The 25,410-nt window shown below is 40.8% G+C and overlaps 1 protein-coding gene across 1 annotated transcript; it reads left to right on the forward strand.

The window, feature by feature from the left end:
• Positions 1–316: 316 nt before the first annotated feature.
• Positions 317–25,071, forward strand: LOC142170468 (uncharacterized). The gene is made up of 4 exons (XM_075232383.1): positions 317–570; positions 23,863–24,106; positions 24,574–24,703; positions 24,848–25,071. Exons 1-4 carry the CDS (start codon positions 317–319, stop codon positions 25,069–25,071), a joined length of 852 nt encoding a protein of 283 aa, XP_075088484.1.
• Positions 25,072–25,410: the final 339 nt, after the last annotated feature.

Below are 25,410 nucleotides of genomic sequence, written 5' to 3' on the forward strand. Positions count from 1 at the left end.
TGGAAGAGATAGACCCACGTCTATGTTGTTGTAGTTGGTTGACAGAACTGTGAAAAGACCCTTAGGTATTTTGGATGATGTGTTAGTACAGATAGGAAAATTTGTGTTCCCTGCATATTTTTTGATTCTGGATTGTAGAGTGGATGAAGAAATTCCCATAATTTTGGGAAGGTTGTTCTTGGCCACAGGGAGAGCACTTATTGATTGTGAAATTGGGGAGCTCAATATGAGGTTGAACGATGAGGAGATAACATTCAACGTGTAGAAATCTACGAGGCGACCAAGTGAATTCACCAATTGTTCTCTTATTGATGTCATGGATGTAATCGTCGAAGAGGATGATGATACATTGACTATTGAGGATCCTCTTGCTGCATGTCTTGTGAATTTAGATGAGGTGAATAGGGAAGAATTGGCAGAATGGGTGCTGGCTCTAGAGGGCAAAGGGTTTTGGGAGAGAACACTTGAATTCGAGCCCCTGCACTTAGAAAACAGAGAAACTCCTCCATCCAAGCCATCCATAGAAGAACCACCAAAGCTGGAGTTGACGCCACTGCCCGCCCATCTCAGGTATGCATTTCTAGGACCTAACTCCACATTACCTATTATTATCTTATCTAGTTTGTTAGATGTGCAGGCACAACAGCTTTTGCAGGTGTCACACCTCCTTTTTCTACCTACACCCCACAAAGGGCGTAAAAGAGTTTTTCCATTTAAAGGACAATCGGAACGGGATTTAATTATTAATTATTCAGAGTCGCCACTTGAGAGATTAATGGTGTCCCAAGTCACCGGCTAAATCCCGAACCGAGGAAATTTATGACTCTGTTAATAGTCCGCATACCAGAAATCCGAGTAAGGAATTCTGTTAACCCGGGAGAAGGTGTTAGGCATTCCCGGGTTCCGTGGTTTTAGCACGGTCGCTTAACTGTTATATTTGATTTTATCTGATTTTAATACATGCTAACTTATGTGCTTTTTATTCGTAAACCGCTTTTTATCGTTATTTATTTTAAAAGAATTGTGACGTCATGAAAACGCGTTTCGAACCACATCGTAATCAATGCACCCGTGGTTATCAACACATTTCGACTTCGTCGAGATTTGGATTTGAGTCGCATCAATGCGCACCCGAGTTTAAGAAAGTAATTTAATTAAATCGTGCTTAAAGATGCTAATGTAGCATTATTTGGGGAAAAGCCATGAAGTTCGCTAAACGGCCATCCCAAATTCTAAAATATTTATAATCAAACATTTATTGAGGGCCCCACATTTATTCATTTTTGTGTGGTGAGGCTCGTCTCAATTTATGGACCTCTTTCTATCATTATTTATTTTTTAAGCATTACGATGTCGTGAAAACGCGTTTCGAACCCCGTCGCAATAAATGCACCCGTGATTGTCAACACATTTTGACTTCATCGAGATTTGGATTTGGGTCGCATCAATGCGCACCCGAGTTTAAGGAAGTAATTTAATTAAATCGAGCTTAAAGATTCTAATGTAATATGATTTTAAGGAAGACCATGGAATTTGCTAAATGGCCATCCCAATTTCTAATCATTTTTATAACCAATTGTTGACAGCCCGCGTATGTGATTTTATTCGGGCGAGGCTAGTAGCAATCCCGAAGTAACTATGATTTCCTACTTATTTATGTGTCTTTAAAAGACTAACGAATTTAGAATTTGAATTACATTGAAGTAAACTACAAAAAAACCAAATTTAAATAAAATGGGCCTCCCTCACGACGTTGATACAGCCTAATTGGCCCAACGAATATGGGTACAATTCCACTGTCACGTTTGATATAACATCAACGAATCACTACAATGACAATGCATACCCTCATTTAGCTGATAGCCGTGAGTTCCAAAATTACTAAATTGATTTGTCCTACCAATTACCTATCAAGACCTGCTGCTCTAATGAACCAAACCAATTATTAATGAATCTTGTTTCATGATTTTTAACTGGTTTCGATACCAATCACCTAACAATAACTATGTTTTGCCTACCAAACGATTTCAGAACCTTTAATCAAAAGCAGACCTTCTACTACACTGTCACGACCAATGACAAAATTACTAGTAACCAGGGTGAATGTCACCCGACTTGCTCCTGAATTCACATATCATTTACATAGATCCAATTGCTACTGATTACTATTGAATTCACACAAATTTTCAAATTAGACCACATATGCTCAATGCTATTTCAAATGTCCAATTCAACAGTTCAACATTACGCAACTTTTAACATGTAATCAACCTTACTGAACAAGTTTAATTGCACATAACTGCCAGTTATATAACTGGAAACTACACTATTAATATCAGTCAAAATATAGACTGCTTTCAGTTGAATAACAGGCCCCTTGAACATTTCATTTCAACTTCAACAAGCATACATCAGTGAGGTTCAGGTGAATGTACCTGGAAATTGGAATGTAAATAGAGAAAAGGAGAGGAGTAAGCTACTTTGAACAGCAACAACAACAAACTCACCAATATTACACCACAGAAATACAGGCAGATTGCTTTGAAAACCGAAAATATAGGCAGACTCCACAGATCAATTCAGCACACTTCAAATGCACTCCTAGCCTTCCCAGCTGAACCCATACACCTTTGTAATACTGCTAAACTCAAAACCTAACCGGAATCCAGAACTAATACTGAAATTGTAAGGTTGTTTTTGATTTTTTCATTTTTTGATGTTTGTATTTTTTGAATACTGGAATGGAACTACTAACTGGATTTGAAAGCAGGGAGGAGAGCCTTTTGTGGGGGGTTTTCGAGCTTAGAACTGAAGGAAGAAGAAGAAGCCCTTTTTCAAGGCATTTCATGCCCTTTTATAGGCAACCCAAAGAGAATAAATCAGAATCTGATTTTCTAATTCGTCCCTTCCCTATTTTCAGTTTAGTCCCCCTATTCTTGACTTGCTAAACAAGTAAGCACCCTTTTTGTGCTGAAATGTGCACTAAAATCCCATTTTAGAAGGCCCTAGGGTATTCCTCTACCCATACAATACCTATACTGCCCCTCCATATACCTTGATATTACTATTCCTATTAGAACTACCCTTTTCCATACCCAGATTACCCCTGAAAGCTCCTCAAAGTTACTGAACCTACCCTCTTTCTTAACAACTATAACCAATACCCTAATCCAATCTAAAACTAACTGAGAATGATTAATTAGCACTCAGAAATCAATCAATCAACTGACCAAACCCAATTGTTCAATTATATTAACTCAATCAAACTAAATGATATCAAACTAAGCTTAAACTAACATGAACAACATTAAATGAACTGAAACTAATTCTTAATCCATAAACTCATAATCATTCAAACAAATATCAACTCAGAACTAATCAACAATTGACAGAACTAAACTAATACAAATAAATCATAAAATTAACAGAAAAATTAATGAAACAAAACGGTAAATAAAACTTCAAACATGCGAGTAAAAGGAAACAGTAAAAACTCACAGAGGCACAAGGAACTCCGGCCAGTCAGAAACGTCTGAATCCTTTCAGATTTTTGACGCGTAACATCCCTAACCATGTGTTCTTACGAGAGAACACATGGTTAAGGATACTACGGTTCTAAATCAAAAAGATTTGGTTTAGGGTTTTGGCCAGAAATTCTTAGATATAAGATTCGGGCCGTTTCACAGAGATTTGAAAGAAAATAACCATGGATTAGGGTTGATGGAAGAACGGGGATTATGTGGTGTGATTTTGGGCTGATTTGGATGAACTTGTCACTTGGCCGGAAAACTTCAAACTAAGATTCGACGAGTTCCGGCAATATTCGAGGAAAACTAATAACGGGAGTGGAAAGAGGGCTTCATGGGGGACTTGTGGTGTTAATCTGGGGGTGAACGGTGTAGGTTGCGTTCACCGCCGGAGAGGGATTTAGGGGAGGCACGGATTAGGGTTTGAGAGGAGGGGTGGGGTGAGGAAGACGAGGGTCTGGGTGGGTTTTCGGACCTTTTTAAACTAGGAACCTCGTTAGTTCCGGACCGTTGGATTGATGAGATCCAGCGGTCCTGATTCAAAGACCCCGAAACGACACCGTTTCGTTTAGAAGAGGGGGCAGACCGGGTAGGGATTTGGGCTGGACTGGTTTGCAACAACTTTGAGGCGTTTGGGCCCGAGAAATTCTTTTGATTTGGCCCAAATTTGGGTCTTTTATTAAGACCCAATTTCTATTCTTATTTCCTTTTTTTTTGTTTTCTTTTCTCACTTTTAAATTTTTTATAATTTTTATAATTTTTATAATTTTTATGGTAATGTAAAACTAACATGAAATCCTAGTTATTTCAAAACAAAGATTAATTAATTACTAGAATTGTTCAATAGCTATTTCATGACCAATTCACAATAACAATCATTAAAATGCAAAAGTGAACTTAATTTTTTGTGATTTTCATGTTTTGTTTTTTAAAACAATTAACCCTTAATTGATACTAAAACCTAAACGCAAAAATGCGTACTTTTATACTTTATAGAATTAACATGCGCAAATAGAATGCAACAATTATCAGAAAATGACACCAAAATGCACAAAAATTGTAAAAAATAAAGGAAAATTATTTTGTTTGGGATTTTGGGAATAAACATATTTAAGGCAAAAATCACGTGCTCACAGCTGCCCCTCTTTGCTCGGAAACATGAAGGGTTTTCGGGCAAATATAAGTGAGCACATACGAGCGATTTTTGCCTGTTTGAAAATTCCGTGTGAAGCATTTTTGAAAAGTTTGACCGCATCCTGCTTCAGAGGTTGCCTACATATCCTGGGCTAAACAGGAATCAGGTCAGTGTAGTTCGGGAATGTCTGGTAGCTGGGACTACCAGGAACTGTGATTGTGCTGCGCTTGTTGTTGTTACTGCTGCTGTTACCGCTTGCTGACCTCCCTTATTACACCATGTCAAAGATAAAAGAAGCTAAACTAACTATGCTCTATGAATTATAAAAATCCTATCTAAATTCTTCAAACTTGCTCTTGTACTTCCTTGTTGCCTTGTTGTCTTGTTCTTTCTCGATAAAATCCATGTTGCTATTCCCTTAGGCGGACTCCCAACTTCTGAAACTTGAACTGTATGTATTCCTCTGTTATCCAGGCGAGCTCCTGACCTCCGAAACTTGAATTGCATACCTCTATTCTTCAGGCGGTCTCCTGACTTCAAAACAGACAAAGAGATTGATTGAAAACTAAAATTGAATTATATCACCTATGTTCTCCAGGCGGGCTCCTGATTTCGACTGCTTAAAATATTAAACACCTCCATTTTCCAGGCGGGCTCCTGACTGTTTGAACTTAGAATTGAAACTACTCCTCTATTATCCAGGCAGGCTCTTGATTGTTAAAATTAAATTGTATGTCTCTATTCTCCAGGCGGACTCCTGATTACTAAAATTAAATTGTATGTCTCTATTCTCCAGGCGGACCCCTGATTTCTAAAATTAAATTGTATGTCTCCATTCTCCAGGCGGACTCCTGATTTCTAAAATTAAATTGTATGTCTCTATTCTCCAGGCGGACTCCTGATTACTAAAATTAAATTTTATGTCTCTATTCTCCAGGCGGACTCCTGATTACTAAAATTAAATTGTATGTCCTCTGTTATCCAGGCGGGCTCCTGATTGCTCCAAACAATTATGAACCTAAGGTGTTACTTCTCACTGTACCAAGGTATCTTACCCGGGTATATGAACTACGTCCTATTATCCAGGAAGGTCCTGACAACTTGCACTTATTCTAATCATGCCAACTTTGCAATCCAATTCCATTCCCTTTATGCACTTCAAGATTATCTCGTATTTAATCAAACCGCACTTGCGGTCAAACCTGATTACTGCTTGTTTTCCTTCTTGGAGAATTCCTTTTCAACGGCTAACTTTCTGCCCCTGTTACAATCAAAGAAAATTTCGTCAGTTTAAAATGGTGGTTAGTTGATGGCCTTCCTGCTGAAAAATCCTTCCACTGCCTTGCTTTGTGTTGACTGCCTTTCACGCACTGTCCCTGAACCGCCTGGCTTTCTGACCAACTTTTAAATTTCCCAACATCCGGCGACCTAATTGTTTTACACCCATGCTGTTATTTCATTTTCTGACCTTTTGTTTAAGTTTTTGCCTTTCCCACGACATTCCCCAATAATTTCACCGATGGAGCTTCTGTTAATTCCCTGTGTTCTACCTGACATCAAGTTATTTTTTGACATGCTATGACCACGTTGTTCTTTACATTTCTAGAAACCGGTAGTGAGCTTTGAAGTCCTTTCTGCTTGCATTGACCAAGACTAGCACTGAAACATCTCAACTAGATAAAACCCTCAAAAGAAAATGAAATGCGATGATTTTTGAGTCAAGGATAAGAAGAATCCAAAACCAGATGGTTATTTTAAAAGAGAAGGAAAAGAAACTTATCTGAGCGAGACAGCTGGTACCAATGGTTATGACATGCATTTTGAATTGACCGGCCCAATCTATCCAAATAACCGGCTTTCAATCGCCATACTTGGTTGCCCCGAACTTCCATCACTTGTTTGAATTACCCAAACTTTAACTTTACTTTCCTGCGGTACCTCAAAACATTTTTCCACCCACAGACCCTTTGCCATTCAAACATTTTCCGACTCACTTTCGCTTCAAGGTGCCCGCGAGGGCTTTCACCAATAAGACTCTCTCATTTATTTTCTCTCAGCTCCCGTCGCCTTACGGTGCCTATGAAGGTTTTCACCAATAAGACTCTCTCGTTTATTTTCTCTCAGCTCCCGTCGCCTTACGGTGCCTGTGAAGGTTTTCACCAATAAGACTCTCTCATTTTTACTTTCATTCTTTCTTGCTTGGACCAGAGTGTCGCCATTGATACGAATTACTGCTACCTGTTTGACCTGGCATTTCTTAGAAATTGATCAAAAGGTCTTTCTTTGGACCGTAATGTAGGCTTTTGGATTGGGTTAGAAAGAAAGGTATAAAAGGCTCAAAACAATTCGAATGAGTTTAAATTACAACTTTCGGAATCCAATTTTCACAAAAACCACAACTTCTGCCCCAGTTTCTTGCTTGGGGACTTTTGGATTTCTATTTTGGTATGACTGAACCTCGGAGTAAGGCTGCCTACGTACCCTTTCGGGATCAAGTCAAACGTAGTTCACTGTATTTAACTTTTGTTGTTGTGTTTTCTTTCTTTCCTTTTCTTTCTCTTTCCTTTTCTTTCTCTTTCTTTTTCTTTTCTTCTTTTTCTTTTTTCTTCTTTTCTTTTGTTTTTCTCTTCTTTCTTTTCTTTCGCTTTTCTTTCTTTTCCTTTTCTTCTTTCCTTTTTTCTTCTTTTTTTCTTTTTTCTTCTCTTCTTTCCTTTTTCCTTCTTTTTTTTTTCTTTTTGCTTTTCTTTCTTTTCTTTTCCTTTGTTTTTCTCTTCTTTCTTTTCCTTTTGTTTTTCTCTTCTTTCTTTTATGTTCGGCACCTGTGTTCCCTGATAGTGCCGTTGATTCCGAAAGAGGGGTATGAAAAATAAGTAAGGCTAAAAGGGGATAACAAGGGATAAGAGTGTTTGGATAGCAAGACAAAACGCCTTCATCATTTCAATCTTTAAGATATGCCAAATACAAACAGATACATTCAGAAAATAAAGAAATCATACATAATATCTCTTGACCGCATCGGAATTGATGGCCATTTCTATACATTTTCCTTCCACATCTGTCAAATACAATGCTCCGTTAGACAACACTCTGGTTATTACGAATGGTCCCTGCCAGTTTGGGGCAAACTTTCCTTTCGCTTCAGCCCAATGAGGCAAAATCCGCCTCAGTACTAATTGCCCGACTTCGAATTTCCTTGGACGTACTTTCTTGTTGTATGCTCTTGCCATTCTTCGTTGGTACAGTTGGCCATGACACACTGATGCCAATCTCTTCTCATCAATCAAACTCAACTGCTCAAGACGGCTTTTCACCCATTCATCATCATCAATCTCAGCCTCTGCAATGATTCGCAAAGATGGGATTTCCACTTCTGCGGGTATTACTGCCTCGGTACCATATACCAATGAATAAGGAGTTGCCCCCACCGAGGTACGAACGGTGGTGCGATATCCTAACAATACAAAAGGTAATTTCTCATGCCACTGTCTAGATCCTTCAACCATCTTCCGGAGTATTTTCTTTATATTCTTATTTGCTGCTTCAACCGCACCATTTGCCTTGGGACGGTATGGAGTAGAATGCGGATGGGTAATCTTATACTGCTCACACGTCTCCTTCATCAAATGACTATTAATATTAGCCCCATTATCTATGATGATTACCTTTGGAATCCCAAACCGACAGATGATATTTGAGTGCACGAAGTCGACTACAGCTTTCTTAGTCACAGACTTGAACGTCTTAGCTTCCACCCATTTGGTAAAATAATCTATAGCTACCAAAATAAACCTGTGCCCATTTGATGCTGCTGGATCAATTGGCCCAATAACATCCATGCCCCACGCAACAAAAGGCCATGGTGCGGACATCGTATGTAATTCTGATGGTGGAGAATGAATCAAATCTCCATGTACTTGGCATTGATGACACTTACGCACAAAACTGATACAATCCCGCTCCATCGTGAGCCAATAATAACCCGCTAGGAGAATCTTTTTTGCTAGAACATACCCACTCATATACGGTCCAAAAACTCTGGAATGTACCTCAGTCATGATAGTTGTGACATGCCTTGCATCTATACATCTCAACAAACCGAGATCTGGAGTTCTTTTGTACAACACTCCTCCACTAAGGAAAAACCCGCTTGCCAATCGCCGAATCGTTCTTTTCTGATCACCGGTGGCCTGTATCGGATATACTCCCGTTTTAATGTACTCTTTGATATCATGGAACCACGACTCTCCATCAATTTCCTCTTCTATCACATTACAGTAAGCATGCTGATCACGGATCTGAATCTGCAATGGATCAACATAAGCCTTATCTGGATGGTGCAACATTGACGCCAAAGTAGTCAAAGCGTCAGCAACCTCATTATGAATCCTTGGAATGTGCCTGAATTCTATGGCCTGAAAATGCTGGCAAAGCTCATGCAGACACTGCCGATACGGTATAAGCTTCAAATCCCGTGTTTCCCATTCTCCTTGAATCTGGTGTACCAGTAAGTCCGAGTCACCCATGACCAAGACTTCCCGTACACCCATATCCACAGCTAATCTCAATCCCAATATACATGCCTCATATTTTGCCATGTTGTTTGTACAGTAGAAACGAAGCCGAGCTGTAACAGGGTAATGCTGACCTATTTCCGAAATAAGTACCGCTCCTATTCCCACGCCTTTCATATTTGCGGCCCCATCAAAGAAAAGTTTCCATCCCGACTTCTCAGCTTGTTCCAATTCATTAATGTGCATCACCTCTTCATCAGGGAAATAGGTTTTCAAAGGCTCATAATCTTCATCGACGGGGTTCTCAGCCAAATGATAGGCTAATGCCTGTGCTTTCATGGCAGTCCGTGTCACATAGATAATGTCGAACTCTGTAAGCAAGATCTGTCACTTTGCAAGCCTCCCTGTGGGCATGGATTTCTGAAAAATATACTTCAATGGGTCCAAGCGAGATATAAGGTAAGTAGTGTAAGATGACAAATAATGTTTCAACTTCTGTGCCACCCAAGTTAGGGCGCAACATGTCCTTTCCAGATGAGTATACTTAATCTCGTAAGATGTGAACTTCTTGCTGAGATAGTAGAAAGCCTGCCCCTTTCTGCCCGTAACATCGTGCTGCCCCAGTACACAGCCGAATGAACTGTCCACAACTGTCAGATATAGAATCAAAGGCCTCCCTGGTTCTAGCGGGACCAATACGGGTGGATTTGACAGATACCCCTTTATCTTATCAAAAGCCTCTTGACATTCATCAGTCCATTTGACCGCGGCATCCTTCTTTAACAACTTGAAAATTGGTTCACAAGTTGCCGTGAGCTGAGCAATGAACCTACTGATATAGTTCAATCTTCCCAACAAACTCATCACCTCGGTTTTGTTTCTTGGAGGTGGCAACTCCTGAATGGCTTTGATCTTCGACGGGTCTAATCGATAACCCCGCCGGCTGACTATAAACCCCAACAACTTCCCAGATGGCACCCCGAACGCACATTTTGCAGGATTGAGCTTAAGATTGTACCTGCGAAGCCTTTGAAAGAACTTCTCAAATCTCTGACATGGTCGGATTGCTGTCTAGACTTCACAATCACATCATCCACGTACACCTCGATTTACCTATGTATCATATCATGGAATATGGTTGTCATGGCCCTCATATAAGTTGCCCCGGCATTTTTCAAACCAAACGGTATGACCCGATAACAATATGTTCCCCACGGCGTGATGAATGCCGTCTTTTCTGCATCTTCCCTGTCCATTAGAATCTGATGATAACCCGCATAACAATCCACAAAAGAGCCAATATCATGTTTGGCACAATTGTTGATCAGTATATGGATGTTGGGCAGTGGGAAATTATCTTTTGGACTTGCCTTGTTAAGGTCTCGATAATCGACGCACACCCTGGTCTTGCCATCTTTCTTCGGCACAGGCACGACATTGGCTAACCAAGTGGGGTACCGCGTAACCTGAATGACCTTTGCCTCAAACTGCTTGGTAATCTCTTCTTTGATCTTCACACTTATGTCCGTTTTGAACTTTCTCAACTTCTGCTTGACAGGGAGGAGTGCCGGATCAGTGGGTAATTTATGAACCACCAAATCGGTGCTTAGACCTGGCATGTCGTCATATGACCATGCAAAAACATCTTTATACTCATGCAATACTTTAATTATCTCCTCTTTGAGTTGTGGGTCCAGATGAACACTTACTTTAGTTTCCCGCACATTGCCTTGGTCCCCTAGATTAACTGCTTCTATGTCATTTAAGTTAGGTTTGGGTTTTTCTTCAAAATAACTTAATTCTTTACTAATTTCCTCATAAGCTTCATCATTGTTACCATCCACCCCATCATCACACTCGATTTCTTGTATTATTACTTCCGAGCTATATTGGCTTTTAAATCTGGGCCGAAGTTTCCCCATGCATGTCATATCATTGATATCAACATAAAAAGAACTGTACAAAAAGAAAATAAAAGAAAATGGAAAGAGAATTAGGGACGAAGAAAATTGCATTTCATTAAATGTAAAGATAACAAGGTTTTAACTCATCCAAACGGACGGAACATAGCAACTGGATTACAAATCCTGAAATAATCCAGGTGACAAAAGGAAAACAAAACCCACTACCATGACTCCCTCCGAATTGGAAGAGGAGTAGCTTACCAATTGTTGATGTTAGCATGTGGTCCGATGTACTGTATATCTGCTCCGCTTGACCCTGTCTCGGCCTCAACCATGTTTACTTCAGCAAATACTCTCTCAAACACCTTATCCAAATTCCCCTCTGTCCCAATAAGTGAACCTGACATCTTTGCCAATGACTGTTTCTTGCTACCCGGCCTGACGAAGGACCTGGACAAACGTGGGATAGGTTTAGGAAGAACCCAAGCTTTCTTTTTCAATTTACGGGCTCTTCTAACATCTGCCGCTGTTGGTTTGAAACCTAATCCGAAGGTGTCCAGATTTTTGGGAAGGGACATAGGTTGAATAATGCCCTGAAGTTCAGCCCCCAGACCTTTCCCTGGCATGAACCCTTTATTCAGCATTTCTGATACTACCATGACGGTCGCAGCTCCCACCCTGGGACATGGCATGCTTTTACCTTCGGGCACTCTACTCACCGGGACCGTGTCGAAGACTTGATAAACCAATGGTCCCTTATCATCTTCAGTTTCTATAAAGGGCACAATGGCATCATTCATGGCGCATGTGGGATCTTCCCCATGTAGCACAATTTCTTGTCTGTCCCACTCGAATTTGACCATTTGGTGCAGCGTGGAAGGCACAGCTTTGGCTGCGTGAATCCATGGTCGACCCAACAAAAGATTGTAGGATACTGCAGCGTCCAACACCTGAAATTCCATAGTGAACTCGACTGGGCCAATAGTCAATTCGAGTACAATATCCCCTACTGTGTTTGTTCCCCCTCCGTCGAACCCTCGAACACAAATGCTATTTTTCCGGATTCTATCCTCATCGATCTTCAACTTGTTTAACGTGGACAACATGCAAATATTAGCACTCGACCCGTTATCGATCAGTGCCCGAGTAACCATTGAACCTTCACACTTGACCGTCAAATAGAGAGCTTTGTTGTGTTCTGTGCCTTCCACAAACAATTCATCATCAGAAAATGCTACCCTGTTCACTTCAAAGATTTTGTTGGCAATTGTCTCTAAATGGTTCACTGAAATTTTGTCAGGCACATGAGCCTCATTCAATATCTTCATCAAAGCTCGGCAATGCTCGTCAGAGTGAATCAATAGTGACAACAACGAGATTTGGGCCGGTGTTTTTCTCAATTGTTCAACAATGGAATAATCTTGTACTTTCATCTTCTTTAGAAACTATTCTGCCTCTTCTTCCGTCACAGCTTTTTTGACTGGCACTGGATTGTCTTTAGCGCCCTTAGCCTTTCTCAACTCTTCGGGAGCGAAACAACGTCCCGACCGGGTTAGTCCTTGTGCTTCACAACTTTCTTCCTCAATTTCCTTTCCTTTGTATGTCACCACTACCTTGTCATATCTCCACGGTACGGCTTTGCTATCAATCATGGGTAACTGGACTACCGGTTTTATGACAACCGGTTCTACGTAGGCTCCTTTCACAACCACCACGGGTGCAGATGATGACCCTGGTGCCATTAACTTGACTGGCTCCGGCTTTTTTGCAGCCACAGATGGTCTCTTTCCCATTACCAACAGTGGCTTGTCTTTTGTTGCTTTTAACTGAACCACTGGCCTTGCACCCACTGTCTTTTCTTTGGCTTCCGTAGAACGAATCACCATAACCACCTGTGAAGGTTTTTTAGGCTCTGCCCCCTTATGTATCAGTTCGATCATATTGGCCTCATAATGCGCTGGTAAAGGATTTTGATTGATGTTCGTGGCCTTTGGGGCCTGTACCTCAATACGATGATTATCAATGAGCTCTTGTATCGCGTTTTTCAACTTCCAACATTTTTCAGTATCATGCCCCGACATCCCTGAGAAATACTCACAGCTAACAGAATGGTCCAGGTTTCTAGGAAGGGGGTTTGGTGCTTTGGATTCAATCGGGGTCAACATTCCCAACTGTTTCAATCTATGGAAGAGAGCAGTGTAAGATTCTCCCAATGGAGTAAATATTTTTCTATTTGGGGCCTTCTCACTTCTAAAAGCTTGGTTTGGGCGGAAGTTGGTTCCTGGTCTGTTTGCCCTTGGAGGTGGATAGGTGTTTTGTGGGGATGGATGTGTGTTTTTGGGGATTCGGTGTACGTCATTGTGAGTGCACTAGGGGCTGTGTGTAGGTCTGGGCGTGGTGAATAGAAAAGTGTGGTTCTTGCGGTGGATAATAGTGTTTCGGTGGGCCATATGGGGTATATTGGTAGTTTGGGTGGTGGGGTCTGGGTTGGTTGTAATAGAGCGGAGGGTTATTGGGCCTGGACCAAGCACTAGCTTCAACTGTAGCAACTTCTTCTTTCTTCTTCTTTCCAAGCACACCACCAGTACCGCTTTGGATGGCCTGGGTGGTTTCTTTCAACACCGAGTAGCTCAAGATCTTGTTAGATTTCAATCCTTCTTCAATCATGGCTCCCATCTTTACCACTTCATTAAACGACTTTCCGACAGATGTCACTAGATGGCCGAAATAGCTAGGTTCCAATGTCTGTAAGAAGTAATCTACCATCTCACTCTCCCTCATGGGAGGATCAACCCTTGCAGCCTGTTCCCTCCAGCAGAAACCAAACTCTCTTAAACTTTCCCCAGGCTTCTTTTCCAGCTTCAACAATGACAGACGATCAGGGACTATCTCAAGGTTATATTGAAAATGGCCAATGAATGCATGTGCCAAATCATCCCATGTATACCATCGACCGGGGTCTTGCCTCGTGTACCATTCTAGCGCTAACCCGCTCAGGCTTTGACCGAAATAGGCTATCAACAATTCATCCTTTCCCCCAGCACCTCTCATTTTGCTACAAAAGCCACGCAAATGGGCTACTGGGTCACCGTGACCCTCATACAAGTCAAACTTCGGCATTTTAAACCCCGCAGGCAACTGAACATCAGGAAAATAGCACAAATCTTTGTATGCGACGCTGACTTGGTTACCTAAACCATGCATGTTCCTGAAGGATTGCTCCAGGCTTTTGACTTTACGAATCACTTCCTCCTGTTCTATATTCTTAACCAGTTTCTCAACCTCTCCAGGGATTTCAAAGTGGGGAGAATAGGTATATGGCTCAGGTGCTTTGAAAGTGGGTTCGGGAGGGTAATATTAGGTGTCGTGAGCTTGGAATAGCGGCTCACTGGACGATCTATGTAGTGGAGCTGGGGGAGGTGCAACAAAGACTGGAACCGTGGGTGGTGAAGGGTTCTGTTTTGGGGGTGGAGCTGGGGGAGCGTATGAAGTGGTACCATAACCCTGAGCGGGATAGGGCAAAGTTGAAGATGCGTGGGGAGTGGTGGGCTCTTGAGCTTGGGCCAAGGGTGGGATGTAAGATGGATTAGCAGGATATAGTGGGGCCGGATGTCCCTGAGACCATGCCCGATGCATTTCAGCCATTTGTGCTTTTAATTTCTTCATCTCTTCTTTCATAGCACCCACATCTATTACCTCAACCTCATTTGAAGGGTCTACGATACTGACTTCCGAATCTTGCCCTGTCATTTTTACTTGATCCTTCGATCGGGTGTTATACGGGTGAGTTGCCAGAATTGCCAATCAACTAACCACCTGCCTGGGCTCACACATTTAGACAACCACTTTGTTAGCGATTAAGTCTTAACAGATTTAACAACCGCACGTTGGCATGAATGTACTTATACAGTTAATAGTTTCTATTATGCGTTTGCTCGATTGCATGCGTCATCCCGACACTTCGTTCCTTGTTTCTTTTCCTTTTTTTTTCAAATTTCTTCACCTCATCCCTCTCTTGTGCTTTTCTTTCTCTTTCTATTTTTCTGCTCTTTTCCTTCTTTCTCTCTTTCTCGGTTTTCCTTCTATTTTCTTCTTTTTCTTCTTTCTATTTTTCTTACGATTATGGTCGAATCCTATGGAGATTGCCTACGTATCGTGACCCCGCACGAATCAGACCAAGCGTAGTTCGTGAAAATAAATGCAAAAATAAAGGGTGGAAGTAAGAATTTTCGAAATTTTCAATTTTCATCACTAAACAAACTATTACAAACCCAACATTTTCGGAACGAAGCTAACAGACGCAATTTAAAAGCAAATACAGACTCTAAAACTGCAGACATACTTGACCTGGACAGATAACAGACATACGAAAGACTGAATCAAAATGGTAAAAAATTACAGATACAGACTATGCATATTCTAGTGCTTCAAACTTAGGTGTCCGCGGGGCGTCGTTCGGCCTCGCCGCGGGCCTAGGATCTAAATCCCTTTCAATCTGCTCTAACTCATTCATGGTTCGCTCCAAATAGATCATCACTGCTGAGGCAAAAGTAGTATGGGTCATGTCTTGGCAAACCCGGCATCTCCTGAAAATAGCATGAGCTATGGCTCTAATCCTGTCTTTTGTTTGCTTCTTTTCTATGAGCAAGCGTCTTATCTGATCGTTGCACGTCTTTAAAGCTTGAGAGTCTCGCAGGTGTTGGTCTTGCAGCTGATGCACTTCTACCTCCATTTGGGCCAACAAGTTGTAACAATGTCCACTTTCAATTTCAAAATCTCTAGCCTGCCTAACCGCTTTACCCTCAAGGGCAACCACTTTTCTCTTTAAATTGGCAACAATTTTCTCATGGTCTCTTTTCAACTAATTCTAGTATTGGCGATGCTCCTCTGTTCTTGTAGCCCACTGGGCTTTAAGTTATGTCATGACATTCTCAGATTTTTCTAATTCATCCCGCCATTCTCTGACTTCGTTTTCCAATCTTTTTACCAATTACTCATCGGATCGGCTCCTCGGTTGCTTATCGATGGTTATCTTTAACTGTCGGATTTGGGCCCTAAGTGCTTCATTTTCTCGAGCCAGTCTATTCTTTTCACCTTGATCCGCGACAACCTGTACACTGTTTTCGAATTTCAAACTCTCAACTTGCTGCTTTAGTTTACCAATCTCAACTCGATAGCCTTCTTCCTTTGCTAACCAGTCCCACTGTTCTTGGGACGACTTGGCAAAGTCTTCGAGATGAGGTCTTTTAGCCAGTCTCTCACATGCCACGTCACCTCTGAACCAATCATGATACCCTGGGGCAACTTTCTTTTTAACCCTATCAGACACACAAGTGTTCGTCATCAAATGTTGACACTCACTCCAAATTTGGCGAACTTCTTCCTCGGGGAATCGACCGTCAGGACTAATTTCGACCACTTGGGCACTCAGATCTTCATCTCTCGGTACTACTTGATATCTCCCGAGTTGCCTCAGAACCCGATATGGTGCATAGGGCTGGATGCTTTTGAGTCCCATCAACAAAAAATGCGGGCGGGTCTGCTGGCATATATATGATTTCTTCGACAGGCAACCATCCAAGCGCCCACTGTATCTGGCTGGCATTGAGGTTCCGAAATAATAATGCCCAGGCCGTGACTCCTTCAGGTAGACTAGTCCCTTTGATTCTTGTGTAAAATTCACCTATACAAGTTTTCTCAACCGAACCATAACTCAATAACTGAGAGCGAGGGCACAAATGCTCAGTCATCCACATTTGTAACAACAGGTTACATCCCTAAAAAAATTTTCCCCCAGCTTTGCACGCAGTGAGAGCTCGGAAGATATCAGCCACGATCATAGGTGCTAAAGTGCTTTTCCCCATGGTTTGCAAGGTACTGACGACTCCCGCTACTTTCAAATCAATATTACCATCTTTCCTTGGGAATATTATGAGGCCCAAAAAGGCTATCATAAATGCCGCTCGTTTGTGTTACTCCCATTTTTGTCGGCTATTTTTACTGCATAGCTTAAAGTCTGGATTATTGAACCCGCCCCCGTGGCCATATCTATCATACATAAAGCGGAAACTGCAGAAACCCTTTGCAAAATCTGGATGATGAACTGTTCGGGGTATTTCAAGGAATCCAAGAATCGGTGTATGGTAATGGCCCTTGGAGCAATCAAGTATTTGAACCTCAATGGAGCTTGATCACTTCCAATGTACCCCGCTATTTCTTACAATGTTGGGGTGAGCTCAAAGTCTGAAAAATGAAATACATTATGTGCCGAATCCCAATGGGCGACCAATGCCCTGATAATATCCCCCCGAGGCTGAATGTTTAATAAATCCGGAAGGTCTTTCAAATATTTTCTCACTTCGTCTTGCCCCTCTTTGCCTAAATCATTCCACCATAACTGCAGCTCAAAAGGGATTTTGGTCATTATTGAAAAGGGCTCATTTACCATCGTGCTCATCCTGCACATTTATTAAAGCATTTAAGCAAAAGAAAACTCTTGTTTGACTCAACAAAGAAAACTGTCTATATTTGCGACCCAAAATTACCTATATATTTTCAAGCGAAGAACTTGACTTTCAAACATGGCCTTTCAGTGCTCTGGGAAAAAGATTTTAAGGCTATTTATGACAAGACGGCTCTACTTAGCTTCTTTTTCATTTTGAGATAAAAATAAATAAAATAAAAAAATGAAAACACATGACCAAAGGTGGCTATCTACGCGAGGTCAGCCTTCTGGCGTTCCGTTTGGGAACATTGGCTATTTTTGACACATTATTTTTTGACTATTTTTGCAAAGGGGAGGTTGGACCCGATGAGGGTTGCCTACGTATCTCACGCCCTGTGAGAATCAAACATGCGTATTTCGGGCAAATTAACCAAATTATTTTAAAACAATGACTCTTTTCCATTTTTGTTTTTAGCATAAGTGAATAACAACTATTAAAAACAAAACTCTTTTTCCTTTTTTTTTTTAACAACTAAAACAACCTATTTTTCCAAGCTAAAAAAAACGGACTCTTTTTCTTTTTTCATTTTTTTTCAACAAAATAATGAAACAACTTATGTTTTTCAAAACAAAGACTCTTTTTCTATAAACATTTCCCTTCTTTTCTTCTTCATTTTCCCAAAAATTTCGGCAGAGTTTCGCCAGTAATTGGTCATTGATTTCTTATTTCTAAAATAATCAATTAACTCCCTAACTGACATTTTATTTCACTCTCTCTCTTTATTTCAATTTTCCAACACCCGAGATTCAGAAACCGGTCAACATGCAGGTTCGGAACAAATAAATGCACAGCACAAGAGAATGCATCAACATGGTCTTTTCATTTCAGGTTGCTAGTCCTAGACGAACCCAACTCCTGTGTTGAGTCCCCTAAGTCAAATGCAATGTGATGCAAATAGGCGTTCCTACTAGGGATCTGGCGTGAAGTCATGTTATTCTATGTTCAAAACCTGGGTCAGTGCTCTAGACTGTGTACCCGAGCGGACAACTCGAATCGAGGAGGGGGCAACTTACCGGGAACCAAAAGGCCATCCGGCTTCGTAACTTGTCCAGCCTCTTTCTTATTTCAAGGTATGACACTAACAGAATAGGGAGTCTCAACCAGTAAGCACATCCCCGGAGGTGAAGAGAGAAGGGTGTCGGCAAAGTTTATATACAGTTCAGATAATATCAAAGCGGTAACATTTAGCATACTCAGCAAAAACATGTAGGAAAATCAGATATAATTAAATACAACAATTTTCTAAGCTCGAATTCTGAACCCTGAACCAGAGATTCTGGGTTCGGTCCCCAGCAGAGTCGCCAGAGCTGTCACACCTCCTTTTTCTACCTACACCCCGCAAAGGGCGTAAAGGAGTTTTTCCATTTAAAGGACAATCGGAACGGGATTTAATTATTAATTATTCAGAGTCGCCACTTGAGAGATTAATGGTGTCCCAAGTCACCGGCTAAATCCCGAACCGAGGAAATTTATGACTCTGTTAACAGTCCGCATACCAGAAATCCGAGTAAGGAATTCTATTAACCCGGGAGAAGGTGTTAGGCATTCCCGGGTTCCGTGGTTTTAGCACGGTCGCTTAATTGTTATATTTGATTTTATCTGATTTTAATACATGCTAACTTATGTGCTTTTTATTCGTAAACCGCTTTTTATCGTTATTTATTTTAAAAGAATTGCGACGTCGTGAAAACGCGTTTCGAACCACGTCGCAATCAATGCACCCGTGGTTATCAACACATTTCGACTTCGTCGAGATTTGGATTTGAGTCGCATCAAGGCGCACCCGAGTTTAAGAAAGTAATTTAATTAAATCATGCTTAAATATGCTAACGTAGCATTATTTGGGGAAAAGCCATGAAGTTCGCTAAACGGCCATCCCAAATTCTAAAATATTTATAATCAAACATTTATTGAGGGCCCCACATTTATTCATTTTTGTGTGGTGAGGCTCGTCTCAATTTGTGGACCTCTTTCTATCATTATTTATTTTTAAGCATTACGATGTCGTGAAAACGCGTTTCGAACCCCATCGCAATCAATGCGCCCGTGATTGTCAACATATTTCGACTTCATCGAGATTTGGATTTGGGTCGCATCAATGCGCACCTGAGTTTAAGGAAGTAATTTAATTAAATCGAGCTTAAAGATTCTAATGTAATATGATTTTAAGGAAGACCATGGAATTTGCTAAATGGCCATCCCAATTTCTAATCATTTTTATAACCAATTGTTGACAGCCCGCGTATGTGATTTTATTCGGGCGAGGCTAGTAGCAATCCCGAAGTAACTATGATTTCCTACTTATTTATGTGTCTTTAAAAGACTAACGAATTTAGAATTTGAATTACATTGAAGTAAACTAAAGAAAACCAAATTCAAATAAAATGGGCCTGCCTCACGACGTTGATACAGCCTAATTGGCCCAACGAATATGGGTATAATTCCATTGTCACGTTTGATATAACATCAACGAATCACTACAATGACAATGCATACCCTCATTTAGCTGATAGCCGTGAGTTCCAAAATTACTAAATTGATTTGTCCTACCAATTACCTATCAAGACCTGCTGCTCTAATGAACCAAACCAATTATGAATGAATCTTGTTTCATGATTTTTAATTGGTTTCGATACCAATCACCTAACAATAACTATGTTTTGCCTACCAAACGATTTCAGAACCTTTAATCAAAAGCAGACCTTCTACTACACTATCACGACCAATGACAAAATTACTAGTAACCAGGCCGAATGTCACCCGACTTGCTCCTGAATTCACATATCATTTACATAGATCCAATTGCTACTGATTACTATTGAATTCACACAAATTTTCAAATTAGACCACATATGCTCAATGCTATTTCAAATGTCCAATTCAACAGTTCAACATTATGCAACTTTTAACATGTAATCAACCTTACTGAACAAGTTTAATTGCACATAACTGCCAGTTATATAACTGGAAACTACACTATTAATATCAGTCAAAATACAGACTACTTTCAGTTGAATAACAGGCCCCTTGAACATTTCATTTCAACTTCAACAAGCATACATCAGTGAGGTTCAGGGGAATGTACCTGGAAATTGGAATGTAAATAGAGAAAAGGAGAGGAGTCAGCTACTTTGAACAGCAACAGCAACAAACTCAGCAATATTACACCACAGAAATACAGGCAGATTGCTTTGAAAATCGGAAATATAGGCAGACTCCACAGATCAATTCAACACACTTTAAATGCACTCCTAGCCTTCCCAGCTGAACCCATACTCCTTTGTAATACTGCTAAACTCAAAACCTAACCGGAATCCAGAACTAATACTGAAATTGTAAGGTTGTTTTTGATTTTTCATTTTTTTGATGTTTGTATTTTTTGAATACTGGAATGGAACTAATAACTGGATTTGAAAGCAGGGAGGAGAGCCTTTTGTGGGGGGTTTTCGAGCTTAGAACTGAAGGAAGAAGAAGAAGAAGCCCTTTTTCAAGGCATTTCATGCCCTTTTATAGGCAACCCAAAGAGAATAAATCAGAATCTGATTTTCTAATTCGTCCCTTCCCTATTTTCAGTTTAGTCCCCCTATTTTTGACTTGCTAAACAAGTAAGCACCCCTTTTGTGCTGAAATATGCACTAAAATCCCATTCTAGAAGGCCCTAGGGTATTCCTCTACCCATACAATACCTATATTGCCCCTCCATATACCTTGATATTACTATTCCTATCAGAACTACCCTTTTCCATACCCAAATTACCCCTGAAAGCTCCTCAAAGTTACTGAACCTTCCCTCTTTCTTAACAACTATAACCAATACCCTAATCCAATCTAAAACTAACTGAGAATGATTAATTAGCACTCAGAAATCAATCAATCAACTGACCAAACCCAATTGTTCAATTATATTAACTCAATCAAACTAAATGATATCAAACTAAGCTTAAACTAACATGAACAACATTAAATGAACTGAAACTAATTCTTAATCCATAAACTCATAATCATTCAAACAAATATCAACTCAGAACTAATCAACAATTGACAGAACTAAACTAACACAAATAAATCATAAAATTAACAGAAAAATTAACGAAACAAAAACTGTAAATAAAACTTCAAACATGCGAGTAAAAGGAAACAGTAAAAAGTCACAGAGGCACAAGGAACTCCGGCCAGTCAGAAACGTTTGAATCCTTTCAGATTTTTGACGCGTAACATCCCTAACCATGTGTTCTTACGAGAGAACACATGGTTAAGGATACTACGGTTCGAAATCAAAAAGATTTGGTTTAGGGTTTTGGCCAGAAATTCTTAGATCTAAGATTCGGGCCGTTTCACAGAGATTTGAAAGAAAATAACCATGGATTAGGGTTGATGGAAGAACGGGGATTATGTGGTGTGATTTTGGGCTGATTTGGATGAACTTGTCACTTGGCTGGAAAACTTCAAACTAAGATTCGACGAGTTCCGGCAATATTCGAGGAAAACTAATAACGGGAGTGGAAAGAGGGGTTCATGGGGGACCTGTGGTGTTAATCTGGGGGTGAACGGTGTAGGTTGCGTTCACCGCCGGCGAGGGATTTAGGGGTGATGCGGATTAGGGTTTGAGAGGAGGGGTGGGGTGAGGAAGACGAGGGTCTGGGGTGGGTTTTCGGACCTTTTTAAACTAGAAACCTCGTTAGTTCCGGACAGTTGGATTGATGAGATCCAGCGGTCCTGATTCAAAGACCCCGAAACGACACCGTTTCGTTTAGAAGAGGGGGCAGACCGGGTAGGGATTTGGGCTGGACTGGTTTGCAACAGTTTTGAGGCGTTTGGGCCCGAGAAATTCTTTTGATTTGGCCCAAATTTGTGTCTTTTATTAAGACCCAATTTCTATTCTTATTTCCTTTTTTTTTGTTTTCTTTTCTCACTTTTAAAATTTTTATAATTTTTCTAATTTTTATGGGAATGTAAAACTAACATGAAATCCTAGTTATTTCAAAACAAAGATTAATTAATTACTAGAATTGTTCAACAGCTATTTCATGACCAATTCACAATAACAATCATTAAAATGCAAAAGTGAACTTAATTTTTTGTGATTTTCATGTTTTGTTTTTTAAAACAATTAAACCTTAATTGGTACTAAAACCTAAACGCAAAAATGCGTACTTTTGTACTTTATAGAATTAACATGCACAAATAGAATGCAACAATTATCAGAAAATGACACTAAAATGCACAAAAATTGTAAAAAATAAAGGAAAATTATTTTGTTTGGGATTTTGGGAATAAACATATTTAAGGCAAAAATCACGTGCTCACAGCAGGTACTCACGGAGTGCAAGACTGACATCGAGTGGATCATGGCAGACATTAAGGGGATCATCACGGCATACTGTATGCATAAAATTCTGCTGGAAGAGGGGCACAAAGCTTCTAGGGAGAACCAAAGGAGGCTGAACCCCAACATGAAGGAAGTGGTGAAGAAGGAGGTTATTAAGTGGTTGGATGCAAGAATCATTTTCCCCATCTCTGATAGCAACTGGGTTAGCCGGGTGAAATGTGTTCCTAAGAAGGGTTGTATGACGGTGGTAGAAAAATGATAACAATGAGTTGATTTCTACAAGAACTATCACCGGCTGGAGAATTTGTATGGACTATAGGAAATTGAATCTGGCCACCCGGAAAGACCAGTTCCCACTTCCCTTCATTGATCAGATGCGTGACAGACTGGCAGGGAGGTCCCACTTCTGCTTTCTGGATGGGTACTCAGGGTAAAACGAAATCTCCATTGCACCAGAGGACAGAGAGAAGACCTCATTCATATGTCCATATGGGATTTATGCCTTCCGGAGGATGCCTTTTGGCCTATGCAATGCACCTGCCACATTCTAAGGGTGCATGATGTCCATATTCACTGACATGGTCAAAGACATAATGGAGGTGATCATGGATGATTCCTCAATGGCAGGAAACTCATTCGATGAGTGCCTTACAAACCTGACTCGAGTGTTGAAAAGATGTATCGAGACTAACCGTGTACTTAATTATGAAAAGTGTCATTGCATGGTACAAGAGGGTATAGTCTTGGGACACTAGGTATCAAGCAAGGGAATCGAGGTGGATCGTGCTAAATTTGATGTGATAGCAAAGCTACCACCCCCACATCAGTCAAGGCTTTCTAGGGCATGCCGGTTTCTACCAGAGATTCATCAAAGACTTCTCAAAAATTTCCAACCCTCTCTGTAAGTTGTTAGAAAAATATCACTCCTTCATGTTTTCTGATGATTGCAGGGTAGCATTAGAGGAGTTGAAAAAGATGCTAGTCACAACACCTATCATTGTTGCCCCTGACTGGGTGCAACCATTCGAAATCATGTGTGACGCCAGTGACTATGCACTGGGGGCAGTGCTAGGACAGCAGAAAGACAAGATAATGCACCCAATTTACTACGCCAGTAGAACATTAAGTGGAGCCCAGCTGAACTACACTATGACTGAAAAAGGAGATTATGGTTGTGGTGTTCGCATTCGACAAGTTCAGATCATACCTGATTGGCTCTAAGGTAATTGTATATACTGATCATGCTGCTCTCAAGTACTTGATTGAAAAGAAAGAGTCCAGATCGCGCCTGATTCGTTGGGTGTTGTTACTGCAAGAGTTCGACCTGGAGATTCGTGATTGTAAGGGCACGAAAAACTAGGTCGTTGATCATCTATCGCGAATTGAAAGAGCTGAAAACTTAGTTGAGGTAGAGGATATTCTGAAACTTTTCCAGACGAGAAGCTACTCACCACAAGCCTTGAGGAAGTGCCACGGTATGCAGACTTTGAAATTACCTAGCAAGCGGTATAGTTCTCTATGATCTTTCCTCTATGCAAAAGAAAAGGTTTTACCATGATTGCCGCATGTATTACTGGGATGAACCTTCTCTGTTTAGAATTTGTGTTGACAATATGATCTGGAGGTGTGTCCCCGAAATAGAACAATCTTCTATTTTGCAGGCATGTCATGCATTGGCATATGGCGGACATTTTGGAGGAGTCAGTATGGCAGCCAAAGTTTTAGAAGCTGGGTTCTACTGGCCAACAGTGTTTAAGGGTGCACATCAATGGGTGAAGGGCTGTGATGAATGTCAGCGAACCGGGAACATTTCCCGTTACCATGAGATGTCCATGAACCCAACTCAATAGGTTGAAGTGTTCGATGTATGGGGTATAGACTTCATGGGCCCCTTCATCAGCTCCTTTGGCAATAGGTACATACTTGTTGCTGTAGATTACGTGTCCAAATGGGTAGAAGTTGCAGCATTCCCCACCAATGATGCAAGGTTGGTGGTGGGGTTTTTGAAGAAGAATATATTCACCTGTTTAGGGACCTCGAGATCTATTATCAGTGACGGAGGCACTCACTTCTGCAATCGAGCCTTCGAGAAATTGCTAGCAAAGTATGATATGCGCCACAAGGTGGCAACTCCATATCATCCTCAGACCAGTGGATAGGTCGAAGTGTCGAATAGAGAAATAAAGAGTGTGCTGACTAAGACTGTGAACACCAAAAGAACTGATTGGGCAGAAAAGCTAGATGATGCACTTTGGGACTACAGAACCGCTTTCAAAACACCAATTGGTATGTCACTATACAAGTTGGTGTTCGGGAAGGCCTGTCACTTGCCAGTGGAACTAGAACATAGAGCTTGGTGGACAATGAAATAGCTAAATCTGGACATTGAAGTTACGGGAACAAATAGAGTCACAAAATTTCATGAGCTAGACGAGTTCTGATTTCTTGCTTTCGAGAGCACACGGTTATACAAGGAGAGAATGAAGAGGTTGCACGAA

Source organism: Nicotiana tabacum, chromosome 16 (assembly GCF_000715075.1).
Source record: "Nicotiana tabacum cultivar K326 chromosome 16, ASM71507v2, whole genome shotgun sequence".
Taxonomy (NCBI): domain Eukaryota; kingdom Viridiplantae; phylum Streptophyta; class Magnoliopsida; order Solanales; family Solanaceae; genus Nicotiana; species Nicotiana tabacum.

Bases quoted from the DNA above. Each gene is read 5' to 3' on its own strand.
- LOC142170468 (XM_075232383.1), top strand. From the start codon at position 317: ATGGATGTAATCGTCGAAGAGGATGATGATACATTGACTATTGAGGAT. The intron at 24,107-24,573 runs GTTCAGATCATA...TCTATTTTGCAG, and splicing joins GTGGTGTTCGCATTCGACAA to GCATGTCATGCATTGGCATA. The intron at 24,704-24,847 runs GTCAGCGAACCG...TTGTTGCTGTAG, and splicing joins GGTGAAGGGCTGTGATGAAT to ATTACGTGTCCAAATGGGTA.